General features: G+C 48.2%; 1 protein-coding gene across 1 annotated transcript; it reads right to left on the bottom strand.

Moving 5' to 3' along the window:
• Positions 1 to 519: 519 nt before the first annotated feature.
• LOC125514632 (nucleobase-ascorbate transporter 6) lies at positions 520 to 6,697 on the bottom strand. The gene is made up of 14 exons (XM_048679970.2): positions 6,158 to 6,697; positions 4,035 to 4,132; positions 3,746 to 3,922; positions 3,555 to 3,655; positions 3,346 to 3,421; positions 3,210 to 3,269; positions 2,919 to 3,103; positions 2,724 to 2,820; positions 2,524 to 2,610; positions 2,368 to 2,426; positions 2,168 to 2,259; positions 1,660 to 1,737; positions 1,329 to 1,489; positions 520 to 1,250 (listed from the first exon to the last, which is right to left on the bottom strand). Exons 1-14 carry the CDS (start codon positions 6,279 to 6,281, stop codon positions 1,032 to 1,034), a joined length of 1,614 nt encoding a protein of 537 aa, XP_048535927.1. The 5' UTR covers positions 6,282 to 6,697; the 3' UTR covers positions 520 to 1,031.
• Between the last annotated feature and the right edge of the window lie 8,559 nt (positions 6,698 to 15,256).

Here is a 15,256-nt window from a genome sequence, read left to right as displayed (position 1 = left end):
TCTTCAACAACAATCCAACACGATATACGACTGACGAAAAAATACTCCACAACATCATTAAAATCCAAGCCAACATAGATAAAATCAAAAGGTAACAACCAACCGTAATAATCTGCTAGAGAAAAAAGTGTTAATCCACAAATGAATGAAAAACAGCGCGACAAAGCGAATGTTTGCCTCTAGTGGTATAGAAGATGTTCACAAACAGGCGGTCCCCATCGAACTTTGACAAACTGAATAAAAGTAGATAAAATCCACATCTCAAATTTACTGAGAGGTTTCATTTATTTATTTTACTTGGGAGAGTGGAAGGCGACTAGAGTTCCACGCGCTCTGTCAGTATCAGCTCGCAGTATTCAGAACAAATATATACCCTAAAAAATCCATCCAGAAGATATAGAGAAGAAACGACATGGAAAAGAGCTGTAGTATGCCAGAAGAAACATTCAGAACTTCATATATCTTCCGAAATATTCAAGTCTAAGTATAGCTGCAAACATGCTGTGGTAGGAAAATTAATTAATCATCCATAACGACCGCCATTCCGTCACCGCCCGACAACATTACTATTAGTGTCATACCGCAATTCCACAGATACATAGCATAACAGGTAGAATACCATTCGATTGTTCTGCTAAAACCTACAACATACAGATCATAGCTTCACTGCTAAGTAGTAGCGCCACAACGGCTGTCAATAGAGTGACCACGTCTCAGAATGAGATAAACTACTAGAGGTAAGAACTAAGAACTAACGCGCCCTTCCCATATGCAAATGAGTAGCAAAACTTCCTAGTCATTGCCCCGAATAGGGTATCAAATATACAGCGGTAACCTAACATAGCGGAACATAGTTCTAGCGAGACACCGAAACGCCGATTATACCATAGGGTTTGGACCCTGATTAAGGGCATAGGATTTCCCTGCACCAAGACAGTTCAGCCCAACAGTTTGGCACTTTCAGAGAACTTGGGGGAGAGGCAGATAGTACAGGTAACCTTAGTGCCTTGTTGCATTAATCACAGCTTTGCTCAAACCGAGGGGAAGAACTTGTTGAGGTTGAACGGCAGGGAGTAGAACTCCTCGCTCCTTGTGTCGGTCCGGTATGACCGGAACTTGTCCCACCAATGGTATCCGCGGTCTTTCCTGACAGCGCCGTCATGCCTGTGTAGCGTGTTGTCCAGCACGTATGCAACAATGCCACCAACGAAAGCCTTGGACGAGAACAGCACATTCACCATGTCGTTGAACTGTGGAAGTTGGATGAAACAAACGGTCAGTGTCCGTTCACAGAGGAAGCAAGCGTGATCGATTGCACTGCTACGTACCCATCTTGCACGCGTGTGCACAGGGCCGAACCCCGCGACGGACGTGTACTCGTTGAAGTACTGTGGAACTGAAAAGCCCATGAACACAGAGAACCCAAGGATGAACTTTGTCCTGAAGCTATTGAGATTGCAGAACTGAAGGAAGCCAAGCCCAGCAGAACCTGTTAACAGATTAATCCAGAGCTTCTATCAGAATACCATTTTTTCTCTCATATGTACTCCCTCCGATCCAAGTGTCGTGGTTTTAGTTCAATTATTTTGGATCGGAGGGAGTAATTTTTTTGCAATTTAAATGGAAATCGTAATGAGTGATCTGAAGATTTTCACCCACCAACGTATGCAAAGAAGACGCAGTAGAGGGCTGCAAAGATGGGTGCAGGTATTGATGCAAAGACAGCTCCAAATTTTCCTGGGAAGACACAGGCAATTGTTCTAGGTCAGAGCTAAGTTAACTGCAAATTGTAATGTCAACCAGCTCTGAATATATGTTATTGTGCTAAGCATTATAAGCAATATTACACTGGTAACAGGTAGTAAAATACGCAAGTGAGAAGGCACATTATCACACTTCACATTTCCACAGTTTCCACACAACATACACAGAAGCTCTTCTAATCAAGCATGAGACATGCATCGGTACAGCCCAGACACTAGAAGCAAAATAACAAGCTACAGAACTGCACCAAATAAACAGCCTACGAAATACAATGATGCAACATACGACATATAAGCAGGTCAATTTTGGAATTACTAAATTAAGTACAAAATCTGAGTAAATATGCTACCTATACTGACCTACAGAATAATCAAAATACCAGATTCATAGGAAGCAAACTTACCAAGGATAGAGAAGAATATCATAAAACCAGCTGATATTTGCACTACTCTTCGGCTACCAACACGTGTCAAGGCTAGCAACCCAGCATTTTCACTGCAAAGAAGCATAATGGTTGCACAACATTGATACGAATAGTGGTTGATGCATCAAATGGAAATAAGGTGCATTCCTAGGTATTAGTATAAATTATATGATGCTTACATCGATACAGAAGATCCATTTCCAGTTCCAAATAGCCCATCCAGAAGGATACCAACACCCTGTAGCAAGAAGAGTTGCATACGCATCGAGTGAGTTCAAAGTTGGAGATTGATCTAGTCAAGCCTGGCATGTGGCGGATGCAAAGTTAGCACATACCTGCCAGCCAACACCACGGCTAAGTACAGAGGGTGGGAGAGGTGTGGCACTTGCAAATCTTGAAACAGCAATGAAGGAACCAGTAGACTACAAACATAGAAGTTAGGAGATTGATTATTTCATTATTTAAGAAGATCAAGTGAGTACAAATAGAGGGTGGAAAACTGGTACTCGGAGAGGGAGGGGGGGGGGGGTCGAACCTCCACCAGAGCAACAAATGATGCAGCCATCATGGCAAAAGCTTCGCCAGCATCAAAAGTTGGAGCACCCCACTGGAAGGGATATGGTACTCTTATCCTGTCATTATAGTAGAAGAAACGGAGACATTCGTGTTACTGAACAGGCAAGGCTGGTGCAAATGGAACAAGCATATCTTCAGAAAAACAAAACAATACCAGGGGGCACCACCAATTAGACCAGAGCGGTCAGTGCGGCAATGAAATTGGGTCTTTGGTGAAACATTCCTGTAAGCTCCTCCAACCGTCAGCAGATATGCATAGAGCCACACTATGGGAATAGTGAATAGAACAGCAAACCGGTCGAAGATAGACTTCATCATATGTATAGTATGGGGCAGGTACTGCAAAAATGAAAGGGTATGGGGGCGTAAAAATGCAGCTGGGGCACATAGTTATGCTGGGTAACAAAAGGTTAAAAATATTGAGTGCATAGGAATTGCGTCAAACCATAGCGAATATCACCAGGAGGATCAGTTCAGGCAGACCAATCTCAACACATTTAGCGACCTGTGTATTTGTTGTTCAAACATAAGTATGTATGATTAAACAAGTATCGAGTAGAAACACAATTCTCAGATCTTACCGATGGAAAACCCAGCTCATACAGTCCAAAGCCAACTAACGCTATCAAAGGAGCAGCTGATAGTGGACTGAGATATCTGAAACAAAATCAGTATATTCATGAGATTGAAAATTAAACATGCTATTCCTGCTAGAACACTTTTTACTTCGGTGCCTCTGAAACAGCAATTGAGTTGAGACATAACAATTACGCATTGTTCATCTTCCTACCTGGCAACATTACGCCAAAGGCCACTGAAGCCAACTATGATCTGTAGTGCAGAAGCAACGATCAAAGCACCTTGTGTTCCACGCATGATTTTGAGGAATTTCTTTAAAATCAAAATCCAGGTGACTCATCAGTCTACATGTAGGAAAAGATTACTGGGAAGCAAGTACAATTATCCTTATTTTCAACATACAGTGTGTGGATCAGGTTCGTTCGTGTAGCGTCCTGCAAGTATGATCGAAATGGTGGGTAGAACAAAGGTGTAAGATCCACCAATCACTGCAGGCAATCGGGTACCAAAGAAACTCTGTAGGAGGGTGTTGATTCCAGCCACAAAGAGCAATGTCTGGATAACAACTGCCTTGTCCTCCTAACAAAGTTAGAAACACCATTAGTCATCAATCGACAGATTGATTCTCAATAAAAAAAATCGACAGACTCAGTCCAAAGCAACAGAACTTGGTAAACTGGTGTAGCCTTACATTGTTTCCTCCCATTTGTGGAACAAGTGCGGTAGGTATGATAACAGTAGTTCCCAGCATCACCAGATAATGCTGAAAGCCAAGGAGAATGGCCTCCGCTGCATTATGTAAAATTTCATAGTCAAAATTTCAGAACTAAGTTTCTCTCTGATCACATATAAGTTAAACAGAATATAGTGGAAGTGTATAGATAAACTATTTCTCTAGCAAAATTTTCCTGCTTTCTATAGATATACTTCGCAAGGCTAGCAAAAGATTAAGTTAATGGAAGCAAAACAAAAATATAATTGCAGATATGACCACATCATCCAGTCAATATTCTGAACAAAAAGGACTTCTTGTTCATCATTTGTCCATGCAGAGCATTCAACCTTACAACTCCTCCCATGTAAACATCACTCCATTCCATAATATAGTGCGTGTAGATTTTTTGAAAAGTTCAACTTTGAACAAATTATTAGAGATAACTATTCATATCTACTCCCTCCGTCTCAAAATCCTTGTCTTACATTTGTCTAGATACGGATGCATCTAACACTAAAATGTAACTAGATACATCCGTATTTAGACAAATCTAAGACAAGAATTTTGGGACGGAGGGAGTACAATACAAAATATATATAATATGAAAGTTCATCTTATAATGAATCTAATGATATAAGTTTAGCATTCTAGATGGAAATGTTTTTCTCCACAAATTTGGTCAAAGTTTGCGATGCTTGACTTCTCAAAAATTCTATATGCACTACGTTATGGAACAGAGGGAGTATGTGTCTTCGAACTCAGGAGGTATGAGCAGTAATTCAAGATAGGAAGACATAAAAGGAACTAACAAGGACCCCCGCCCCCCCCTGCATACAGAACTCAGGTTAGGAAGGGTACACATTAAATGCATAAAGAAGATTAGGATAATATAAATGTGATTCTCTTTATTTACAGTGTCAGCCTTACATGTGTGGATTGGACTCGGTTCAGACACAGACAAGGGACTCAGAACCAAACAAGAATTCGCTCTTCTACAAAACGGATCATATTTATTACTGGTACTATCTGTACTGCAGCGCCCATGCACATTGCATTAACCAAAACAAGGCTGCTTGGGAACAAGCTCTCTAAAACAGACAAAGAATGCATGATATGATAACACACAAGGTAGAAAATGGAAATGCCCCTGCCAAGTAACTGAAGAATCAATGCAGGTGCTGAAAGTGACAACGATGGGCGGACATGGACCTCCGGTTTGGAACCACCTACCGACACGGTCAGTGCCTAGGATGCATGCACTGGATGCGCAGCACGGAACACGCCAACTAAATATAGAAGATAAATTGGCAACAGTATATAGTAACAAAAACGAACGCCCGGTGCACGCGGTAAAGCTGAAACGAGTCAACGCGTGAGTTCATGTGAATCCAAAGATTAATTACTACCGACAAAATCGCAAATATAGCACCAGATTTCATGGAAACTCGTAAGAATCGAAGTCACAAATCATGTTGACGCTGACTCAAGTCAAGGCGACAGCGAAGCTGGAACGCAGATTCAGAACCAGTCTGCGACTTGAGCATCAAAGGCGGTAAAAACAACCAGAAAATCCATCCGAAACCCCCATCCGACAATCATGCAAATTCCTTGTGTGTTGAATGTCGAGTACGCACATCAGCACGGGTCAAAGCTTTGCAGCAGCAGCAGTTATTAGATAAACTAAACTAAGCAGTGGATATTCAACGGGGCACCTCATTAAAGCGCATAAATAAACTACCAGGGGAACAAAACGGAAAAGGCAGTCTGCTTTTTATTTTTGGAATATCCGCCGGGAAGCAAAGCTCGGGCAGATAGATCTGGCGGCGGTTCCTCGCCGCGCAGCAACCTGGAGCGAGGCGAAGCATCTAGGAGCCCATCCACCAACCACCGAGGCCACGAACACGAACCCACCACCCCCGAAAACGACGGGAGCAACGGCAAAGTTCGTGATGCGACCAGCAAGCAGCCCGTCGCCATCGCAACCGGAAAACCCAGCCCGAGAAACCCCGAAACGGACGCCCAAAAAAACCGCCACCGCCGGCGAGGGACGGACGAACGGGGGAGCACGTGGGAGGAAGGGAGGGAGCGGGAGCACTCACGCCACGGTGGTGGACTGGTGATACAGTAGGAGACCCCGGGAAGCTGGTCCTTGACGGGGTGCGGCGCCAAGTCGTCCTGCTTCTGCCCCCCGCCGCCGCCGCCTCCTCCCCCACCTCCGGCCATCTCTCTCGCGCCCCTCCCCTCCGCCTCAGATCACACGCGCACGCGCTCCTCCTCCTCCTCCCGAGCCCCTCCCTCCCTCGCTCAAACCAGAGCCACAATGCGAGCCGCCGCGTGGTGGTAGCGGGGCAGTGGGGAGTGGGGGAGTGGCGTGGTAGCGGTACAGCGGCTTCCAGCGGTGGCGGTATGGTATGGTAGTAGTACCGCTCCCAGGACGCTACCGCTAGCGTGTGGTGCTTGCGCTGGTGGTGGGTCGGAAGCGTAGCGGGGTAGACGGGGAGCGCAGAAGCGGTCAAAAAAGCGATTCAGCACGGCGGTGCAGTGCAGAGGGAGGTGGCAGGAGGAAGCGGTTGTTTTGTTCTGCCCCGCGTCGTCACCCCCTCTGCTCTGCTCTGCCTTTGGTTTGCGGGGGGAGCGGTTCACGGCACCGCGCACGCCGACGCAGCGGTCCAAAACCGCATTTACGCCCCGCCTTGTCCTGCGCGTGCGGCCCCTTGCGCCCCACCGCGAATCTCCCCTGTAGCTCCTCCCAGTATCCCACTGTATACTCCTCTTCTCTCTCTCTTCCTCCTACTCGGCGCGGCACGGAGCGGAGGCGATGCTTCTGCGTGGTTGGTTTCTCCGTTGGGAGCTGGCGGTGAAACCGGGCGTATTTTTGGAGTTTACGGTGTATAGATAGATACTACTCCGTTGGGAGTAGATGGATAGATTTGGGTTCCGTTTCCTCGCCCGGGCTTTGCGGCCGGCGACGTGCCCGGAAACGTGATTCCATCATGGATTGCGCGTGGAGAAAGGGGCTTCTCCCTCCGCCGTGCCTGCCCCGCCCTGCTAGTCCCACCGCCACAGTGGTTTACCTAGGGGAGCTAAGAGGGAAAACGGAGGGTGAAAGCCGTGTCGACCGGCTGAATTATTGTGCCTGTTTCGGGCGAGGCTAGCAGGAGACGACTAGCGGTACCGTACCACCACCCTACAGGAGGAGGGAGGGAGGTGCTCCTACTCCTACTCGACTCGTACGAGCAGGATGGATGGGCTCCCCCCCTTCTCACTTTCCCGTGCCCTGCTCCGACCGAGGAGATGTGAAAAGAGAGAGAGCAGCAGGCAGGGACGGACGTCCTAGTACAGTACAGGGATGATGCTTTTGACTGGCTGTACGCAAAGCCGCGCCGCCGTACGCACCCCCTATCATTGCGCTCCTCCTGCCCACTCGCCCTTCCCCATCCCCGTTTTACTGCCGCAGCAGCATTTTCGTTCGCTTTTTCCCTCGCGCTCTCTCTCTAGACGATGATTGGATTAGTCACGGACGCACAGCGATCCAACCCGCGGGCAGCCCCACGGCACGGCATGTACTGCATTATTCCCGGCCCTCTTGTTTATTCCTGAAACACCGTCGTGCAAATCTAATCTAATCTACAGGGAGCACATGCCGCTGCTGCTGCCGCCGCCCGCTGGCCATCATCCGACTGCAGCTCCACTATACTCTACTTACCGTGAGCAAAGTGCATGCGATGATGGATACTTGACCACCCCCTGTGGTCGTTAACCCCGAGTAGTTTAATTACTCAGGTTTTCCCCGGCAAAAAGAGAGGCGCTGCTGGGGTTTAGCAGGAGCAGCAGTACGTACCACAGAGTGGGCATTGATTGATTATATTAGGGGAAAGTGTGCGTGGAGATCTCGGCCGTGCAATGATTCACTTGAAGCGATCAATGAAGGGCTGGCGGCAGCTTGGCATGTGTAGGAGGGAGGAGCTCCTTGATGATGAGTAGGCAGCGCAGCGCAGTAGTAGTACTACTACTACAGGGGAAGGAAGCAAAATGGGACAAGCGAGGGATACCCGACCGACTGCTCGCAACCTGAAGGAGTAAATGCTGCGCAGTGAAGGATGTCACGCCAAAACCCTCTGCGTTCATGTCAGTTTTGTTTATTACGGAATTGATTACGGAGCGTGATAAACGCGCAAGGCGGTCAAACGTTATTGCGGGGGGTACTGCCACCCCGTGCTCGCGCAAAGCCGATTTTAGGGCTGTGCACGCAGCAAAGGTGTCGGGAGTAAAGGCACGGCTGGGCTGGATGCGGATTCCCCTCTTGCGTTGGGGGAATCGAACCAGAGCCGTTTGATTGATTAATTGACGGCGGATCTCGGCCGAAAGACTGTGCTTGTTCGGTGCTGGTGCTAGTGCACTCGGCTGGAGGAGCCGTGCACGGATTCCCTTCGGGTACATGTTGCTCGACAGGGCGTGTGCAATAATTCTTTGCTTGTTTTTATGCAGATAGATGTATGCTGGTTTTTCATCTTTTCACGAAAACGCATTGCTCTGTGTTTGCTATAGTTAATTGGACCTCAAATTTTTGGAAGACACTTTTTTTTTGAAAGTTCCAACCCAACTTTATTAAACTAAATTAGAAATTTCGTCTGAAACAATGCTAAGAATACAATCTGGGGGGACCAAGTCCCAAAAAACCGAATAACTCACACCCAGTTTAGCCAACGCATGTGCAGCTCCATTTGCCGTTCTCCGAACCCAGGTGAGCTTGAATTGTTCTCTTGACTTGATCAGAACTTTAATTTGTTCTACCACTTGTCCAGCGTGTGACAAGTTCTTCTCCTCACTCACCAGCATTCCCGGCACCACCTGCGAGTCAGTTTTCAAGTGTAGCCTTTGTATGTTCCTCTGAACTGCCCACTGAAGCGCTCGTTTACACGCCAATAGCTCGGCTATCTCCGGTTTTGAGCATACAGGAAAGAAGAAGCTAGCAGCCCCTCTGAACGCACCATTTTCATCTCGAAGGATAACTTCCCCACCTCCCGCTTGCTCTAACCTCGCCATGGCGCCATCCACATTAACTTTCACCCATCCAAATTCCGATGGTTTCCACTTCTCCACAGAGGCATGTCGTACTTTAGGTGCTCGTTCAGCATGAACACTCTTCCACTCCGCTAGATGCCCAGCTACCCTTCCTGCAACTGTCACCGGATCATCAATCTTCTTCCCTTCTCGAGTGTCATTCCTTGCCAGCCACAGCGTATATAGCCCCTGTATCATAATGGCTTTAGCATCATCATCCGCCTCCGACACCCACTGAAGCAACCATGCCGCTAGTTGGCCCTGGGAACTCGTCGAGCTGGGTGGGGTGGCCACCCTTGTTCCCAATATTGAGCCTAACTCTTTCCAAAACAAAACTGAATGATGGCAATACCAGAAGCGGTGCAGTATTGATTCTTCACGTCCACATGCCGGACAGAATACTCCTTCCTTAATGTGTCTACGTAGCAGTTCCGTACCGACAGCCAAGCCATTCTTAATCAACCTCCATGCATGGATTATTGCCTTACCCGGCGCGCTGGCACCCCACAGAGTCGTCCAGCCTCGGTGCTCTGCCACCGAAGACGAAGGTCCCGGCCGTCCCGCCCGTGCTTTCTTCTTCGCCATACATAAGTGATACGCCGATCTGACTGTGAACTGTCCATTGTTGGTGAAGTTCCACGCAAGAAAATCCTCCGCCCCGGCGCCACCCATCATGATCTTCAAAATATCCCGTACATCATCATGGGAAAACATCATGTCTAGTTTGGCCCGGTCCCATGCATCACCAGTCTCGTTCATCAAGTGGCACACTCGCGTCACCCCCGGCACGTACATCTGGCCCAGTGGCCGAAGATAACCCGTGCGAGGTATCCAATTGTCATGGTGTATGCGTATGCTGGAACCATCCCCCACTCTCCAGATCAACCCTTCTAGTAGCAGATCCCGTCCATACAAAATGCTCCGGAAAGTGAAGGAAGCACCTTTCGGGCAAGTTGCATTTAGAATGGAACCGTCCTGGTAGTATCTCGCCTTCAGAATGCGAGCACAAAGCGAGGTCGGTTGCTGTAATAATCGCCAAGCTTGCTTTGCTAAGAGAGATTGATTAAAAGCCTCCATGTCTCTGAAACCCATTCCTCCCTCTATTTTACTTTGGGCATCTGGCAAACACCGAACCTTAAATCTTCCGTGACCGTCCGGATCGTAAAAGTCATCTAAGGCGGGCTTATATCGGTCCGTGTAACAGTGAGGATGTAATTTCTTTCGCAAATTAGAGACAAACGTGTGGGACTTTGCGAGAGTCTGAACGGTCCCGCACCCTCTTCTGAACGTCATGGCCCACCAAAACCCCTCCTCCCTCGCCTGTACGCGTTCTCTCACGGCGCCAGCTACCCACATTCATGCCATTGTAGAGCGCGTCACTCAACATTGAAGATGGCTCAGGGCGGCCGCGACCTCTCACTACCTCCATCATTGAAGCGGCACGTCGGCCGAGGAGGTCGTTCGTGGCACGTCTCCGGTGTCCGTGCATGTTCAATGTCGGAGACGCATGACTGAACGGGACGGGACAGATATCTACGACGCCCGTTCAATGTCATTGTCTGTCCGTATGCCGCTATTAACCAGGCTCTCCGCCCGAGAAACTCACTCCGGCGCTACGCATTGACGCATCTGGATGCCTCACCTCACTGAAATCCCCTATATAAAGGCCGCTACACCCGGCTAACTCCACACCACAACACAAGCCCATCCCCATCCTCCTCTCTTGCACCGCATCCTCCATGACTGCAGGCGGCAAGCTCTGTGGGCGAGCCTTTCCACGAAGAGGAAGCACACCGTGGTCGCCGCCGTGCCAGGCAGATCAAGGCCGGCTTGTCGGCCGGCTCGCCCGAGGTCTCCAACGACGAGGATGAGACCATGATGGAGACAGGCTCCAACGATAGCAAGGGCAGGTGCAGCCTACGCCGCCGTTGGAGCAAGGACAGGTGCGCTACAACGCCGCCATGGCGGAGGTGCAACCTACGCCGACGCCTTTGTCGGCATTCCAGCAGGTGTAGGAGAAACAACGGTACAACATGTTCCTCCTGGAGTGGCACCGGCTGGCGGAGGGCTAGATCTACGGCGAGCAGGCGAGCAAGGAAGCCATGGTGGCCATGGCTGCGGCGAACCCCAACTTCATCGCAGAGCAGCGTACCATCTATGATGCTGTCCGCGCTCAAGCCGCCGCTCGCCAAGAAGCGGCCGGCACGGAGGCGCAGTTGCAGGCGATCACGAAGAAGAACAAAGCCAGCTGCGCCTTCTACGCGTCGCCAACGAACCATCAGGCGGCCCAATGGGACGACGACAGCGCGGGTGCCACCATTTCCATTATGGACCTCATGTCGACCGGTGACGAACATGTCACAGACTCCTCCGAGGATGAGTAGGCCACGGGAGGCGGCAGGGCCTAGTATCCCATGTGGGCCGATCCATCTCGCGTGTTCTACTCTTCCTTGCCGAAGACTGCACCTTCACTTCATCGGTCTTATTGCCGGTCCTCATGAAGACGGCGGATGGAGAACGGTAAGGGCTTGGACACCGGGCACTGCCGCTGTAGGATAGGTTTAGGGTCGGGTCCTTTTTTTGTTCTAGATGTTTGAAATGTAATGAAAATCCGTCGTGTTTGTATAAAATCCGTCATGTTGTATGAAATCCGACCGTGTTTGCATGAATTTCATCCGATTTGTTGCAAAAGAGTTTGAAATGTATGCGGCTCCCCCAGGAAAATTGTGGGTTGCCATTGGAGATGCCCTAATAAGTCTCAACGAGGAACATGACGACAAGCAAATCGCCTCCAAGGAGAGACGTTTGAGGACTTCTTTGATTCATAGGATAGTAATATTGTAGGATAGAAAAATTACACGATTGAGATGACATTCATATCAGTTTTTATAGAAAAAAAGATGTCATTTGAACATAGGATATATTTTTTTAGTCTAGGTTAATGTTTTTTTTGAAATGTGAAGGATTGATTACTATCCGACATAGGTATAAAAATCGATTCCTACAAACCAAAAGGCTCCAAAGAATTTTTTTTTTTTAAAATCCTATCCTATAGAGTTCCTACAAACCAAATGAGGCCCCAAATTCGATCAGGCCAAAATGGTGCTACCGTAAACTTGGTAGCGCTACCAAGATCTTAGGCCTACTTTGGTTCATAGGAATATTGTAGGAATCATAAAGGATATGAACTTTGTAGGAAAAAATTCTTTGAAGCCCTTTGTTTTGTAGGAATGAATTCCTATTTCTATACAGGATATGAATCAATCCTTCACATTATAAAGAGAAACAAACATTAGTCTAAACTCAATGGAAAAACTCCTATCATTCATTAAATGACATTTTTTTCTTTATAAGAATTGTGATGCATGTCATCTCACTTTTTATGATTTTTCTATTCCTATCCTATGAGCCAAATGAGGCCTTAATTAAATTTCTTGAAGAACATTTTTTTTCTTCGAAATAATGCATTACTCAAAATCAAGGGTTACAGTCTCGTCATACAAGTTGCATGACCTCAACTGGGATAGAGCCATCATACCAAAATTAGTCAAGGCATGACTGACATTATTATAGTTCTGACGAGTATGAGAAATGCAAGAATTCCTCTCTCACATGCTACTAATAATCTATCTAGCGATAAAAACATACTTAGACTTGTTCCCACTTCCTCCTTTGATCATCATGACAACCTTCAAACAATCTGATTCCACATCTACGGGTAAATTACTCCATTGCAACGCCAACGAAATTCCTTCTTTCAATGCTAGGAGTTCAACTTCCAAAATATCATCGCATGATTGTATGCATCGGCAAGAGCTAAAAATAACGGACTCATCATGGTCTCTGAGTATCATACCTGCTCGTGCTTCATCTCCTAAGGCCGAAGCGTCTGTATTCAGCTTAACTCTGCCAACATTTGGACGAGCCATGTACAAACAACGCAATATGCCTTAACATGCCTTAACATTTTAAGTAAAAAAAACACAGACACAGTATGTGTTTATCATGCCTTAACATTTTAGGTTTGCATTTTATTTACATGCAGGGCATTGAATTCATGCTACAACCGATTCGTTCAAAAGTCTGATGGAGAGAGGCGGACAATATAACATGAATAGTGTAAAAGTATTGTGTGCAGTTATTTTTTTCCTTTTATTGCTCCTTTTTCAAGACCACCGCTTTTATTGCTCTTCGACATAGCGTTTTGAGTTTTTTAGTATTACAAAATATATCACTTTAACGAATATCAGTAACATGTTCTGATTTGAACTTTTATGGTATGGCAAGTGATGTGTTTTCATACGAACTTTTATAGTACGACAAATCATCTCACAATCTGTTTATAATCAGATGTTTCGACAATCTTTGCAGCTACCGTGCACCCGGTACTATGGTGTCACCTAAATACATGACTCTACTCCGTCTCTGAGAGCAACTTCAATGGGGCGACCCATTTTGTCCGCGGCCGTCCGTTTGAGTCGGCTTTTTTGTCCGCGCCGATCCAAACGGATACGCGTCTGCTTTCATCCGCCTGCCGACCCATTTCTGACCTACTTTTTAGCCTGATTTGCGTCGGCGCGGACACAAGACGGACGCGCGCGCGCTCGCCTTCTTTCCTCACCGGGCTCGCTAGTCGGTGGCAAATTGGATTCACACCCTCGCCCGCCTGCTACGTCGCCGACGCCGCCGGCCATTTTTTCAGATAAAAATGGATACATAGATAATTCTAGCGTACACGATAAAAAGAAAAGACCACTACTCGTCGATTTCTGACTCCGACTCGGTAATGTCCTCCCCCGATGTCTGAATGTAGGCGTCAGCATACGCCTCGTCTTCAAAGTCCCAACCCGCCGTTTCTCGTAACTTCAGTTTCAATTGAGCTGCCTGCTTCCGCAAACGCTTGTCCTCCCGATAGGTGGCTCGCTCCCTCCTCCTCACATCCCTCTCCGATCTCAATTGCTTGTAGAACTGGCGCTCGTCGACTATATCCTGCGGGAAGCCTCCGCGCCACACCACCAACGCTTCCACGTCCTTCTCTACGATGGCGAGGCGACGCTGCCGCCTCCGGTGGACACGACGGTCCTCGTCGATGAAAAGTCGCGGGAGAGGCGCCAGATCCTGCTCCCGCTGGCTCGACACGTTGGGAAAATTCATCCCGACGAGGTCTCAGGAGGCGACACGTCGCCGCGTCGTGCGCGCGGGCCGCCTCCTCTGCGGTGTCGAAGGTGCCGAGGACGAGACGTTTCTCGCGAAACCAGATCTCGAAGGAGAATGCGCCGGAGCGGCGCTCGCGGACTCCGCGAAAATCAGAAGCGCCCAGGCGGCGGGTCGACATGGTGGCGTAGAGGCGGCGATAGTGGGCGGCGAGCAGAGGCAGCAAGAGTGGGCGGCGAGCAGAGGCGGCGAGAGTGGGTGGCGAGCAGAGGCGACGAGAGTGGGCGGCGGACGGAGTGTGGAGGGAGCGCCTTCTTTATAACGAGCGCCGACCACGGCGCACGAGCGAACCTTTCTCGCGCGCTAGGCCGCTTTTCCCCCGCGCGCTGGTGCGCCAAAACCAGGGCGACGGCATAATCTAAAACGCACGCAGTCATGAAATGGGTCAGCCTGTTGGACGCACTGTCGATCCAAAATTAAAAGAGAGCGGACGGCAGGAGGACGGCCGACCCGTTGGAGTTGCTCTGAGGGCCAACTATTAAGATAGGTGGGAAAAGGAAGGCCGGATATCTTTCGCTCTCCGGGGAATGGAACCAAGCTGGCCGGAGGAGCCAATGGAATCAATGGAATCTTATACTAGGTTGATAGAGTCATCACCGCAAGATACAAGTTGCAAAATACTCCCTCCGTCCCATAACATAGGATTTTTTTTACATTAGACGGAGGGAGTAGATTGATGCAACGCAAACCCAACCCAATGTCCCTTCTCGGGAAATCTATCCTTCACATTTTGTTGAAGAAAATAGCATAATCCTGCACCATATAAACAGTCCACAACGCATCAATAGAGTCCCAGCCATCAACTGGAGTACAATCGCAAAACATGAACGGAACCACACCGCGATATCATCTCACCAATAAAGCTAACACGATTCCGCCTTACACGTCCAATACCATGGATTGCAAGGGAAGCAAAAGAA

This window comes from Triticum urartu, chromosome 6A, assembly GCF_056163025.1.
Source record: "Triticum urartu cultivar PI428250 chromosome 6A, HENAU_Tu73, whole genome shotgun sequence".
Taxonomy (NCBI): domain Eukaryota; kingdom Viridiplantae; phylum Streptophyta; class Magnoliopsida; order Poales; family Poaceae; genus Triticum; species Triticum urartu.
Note: the sequence above shows the minus strand (reverse complement) of the source record. Positions and strands in the feature narration are given on the sequence as shown.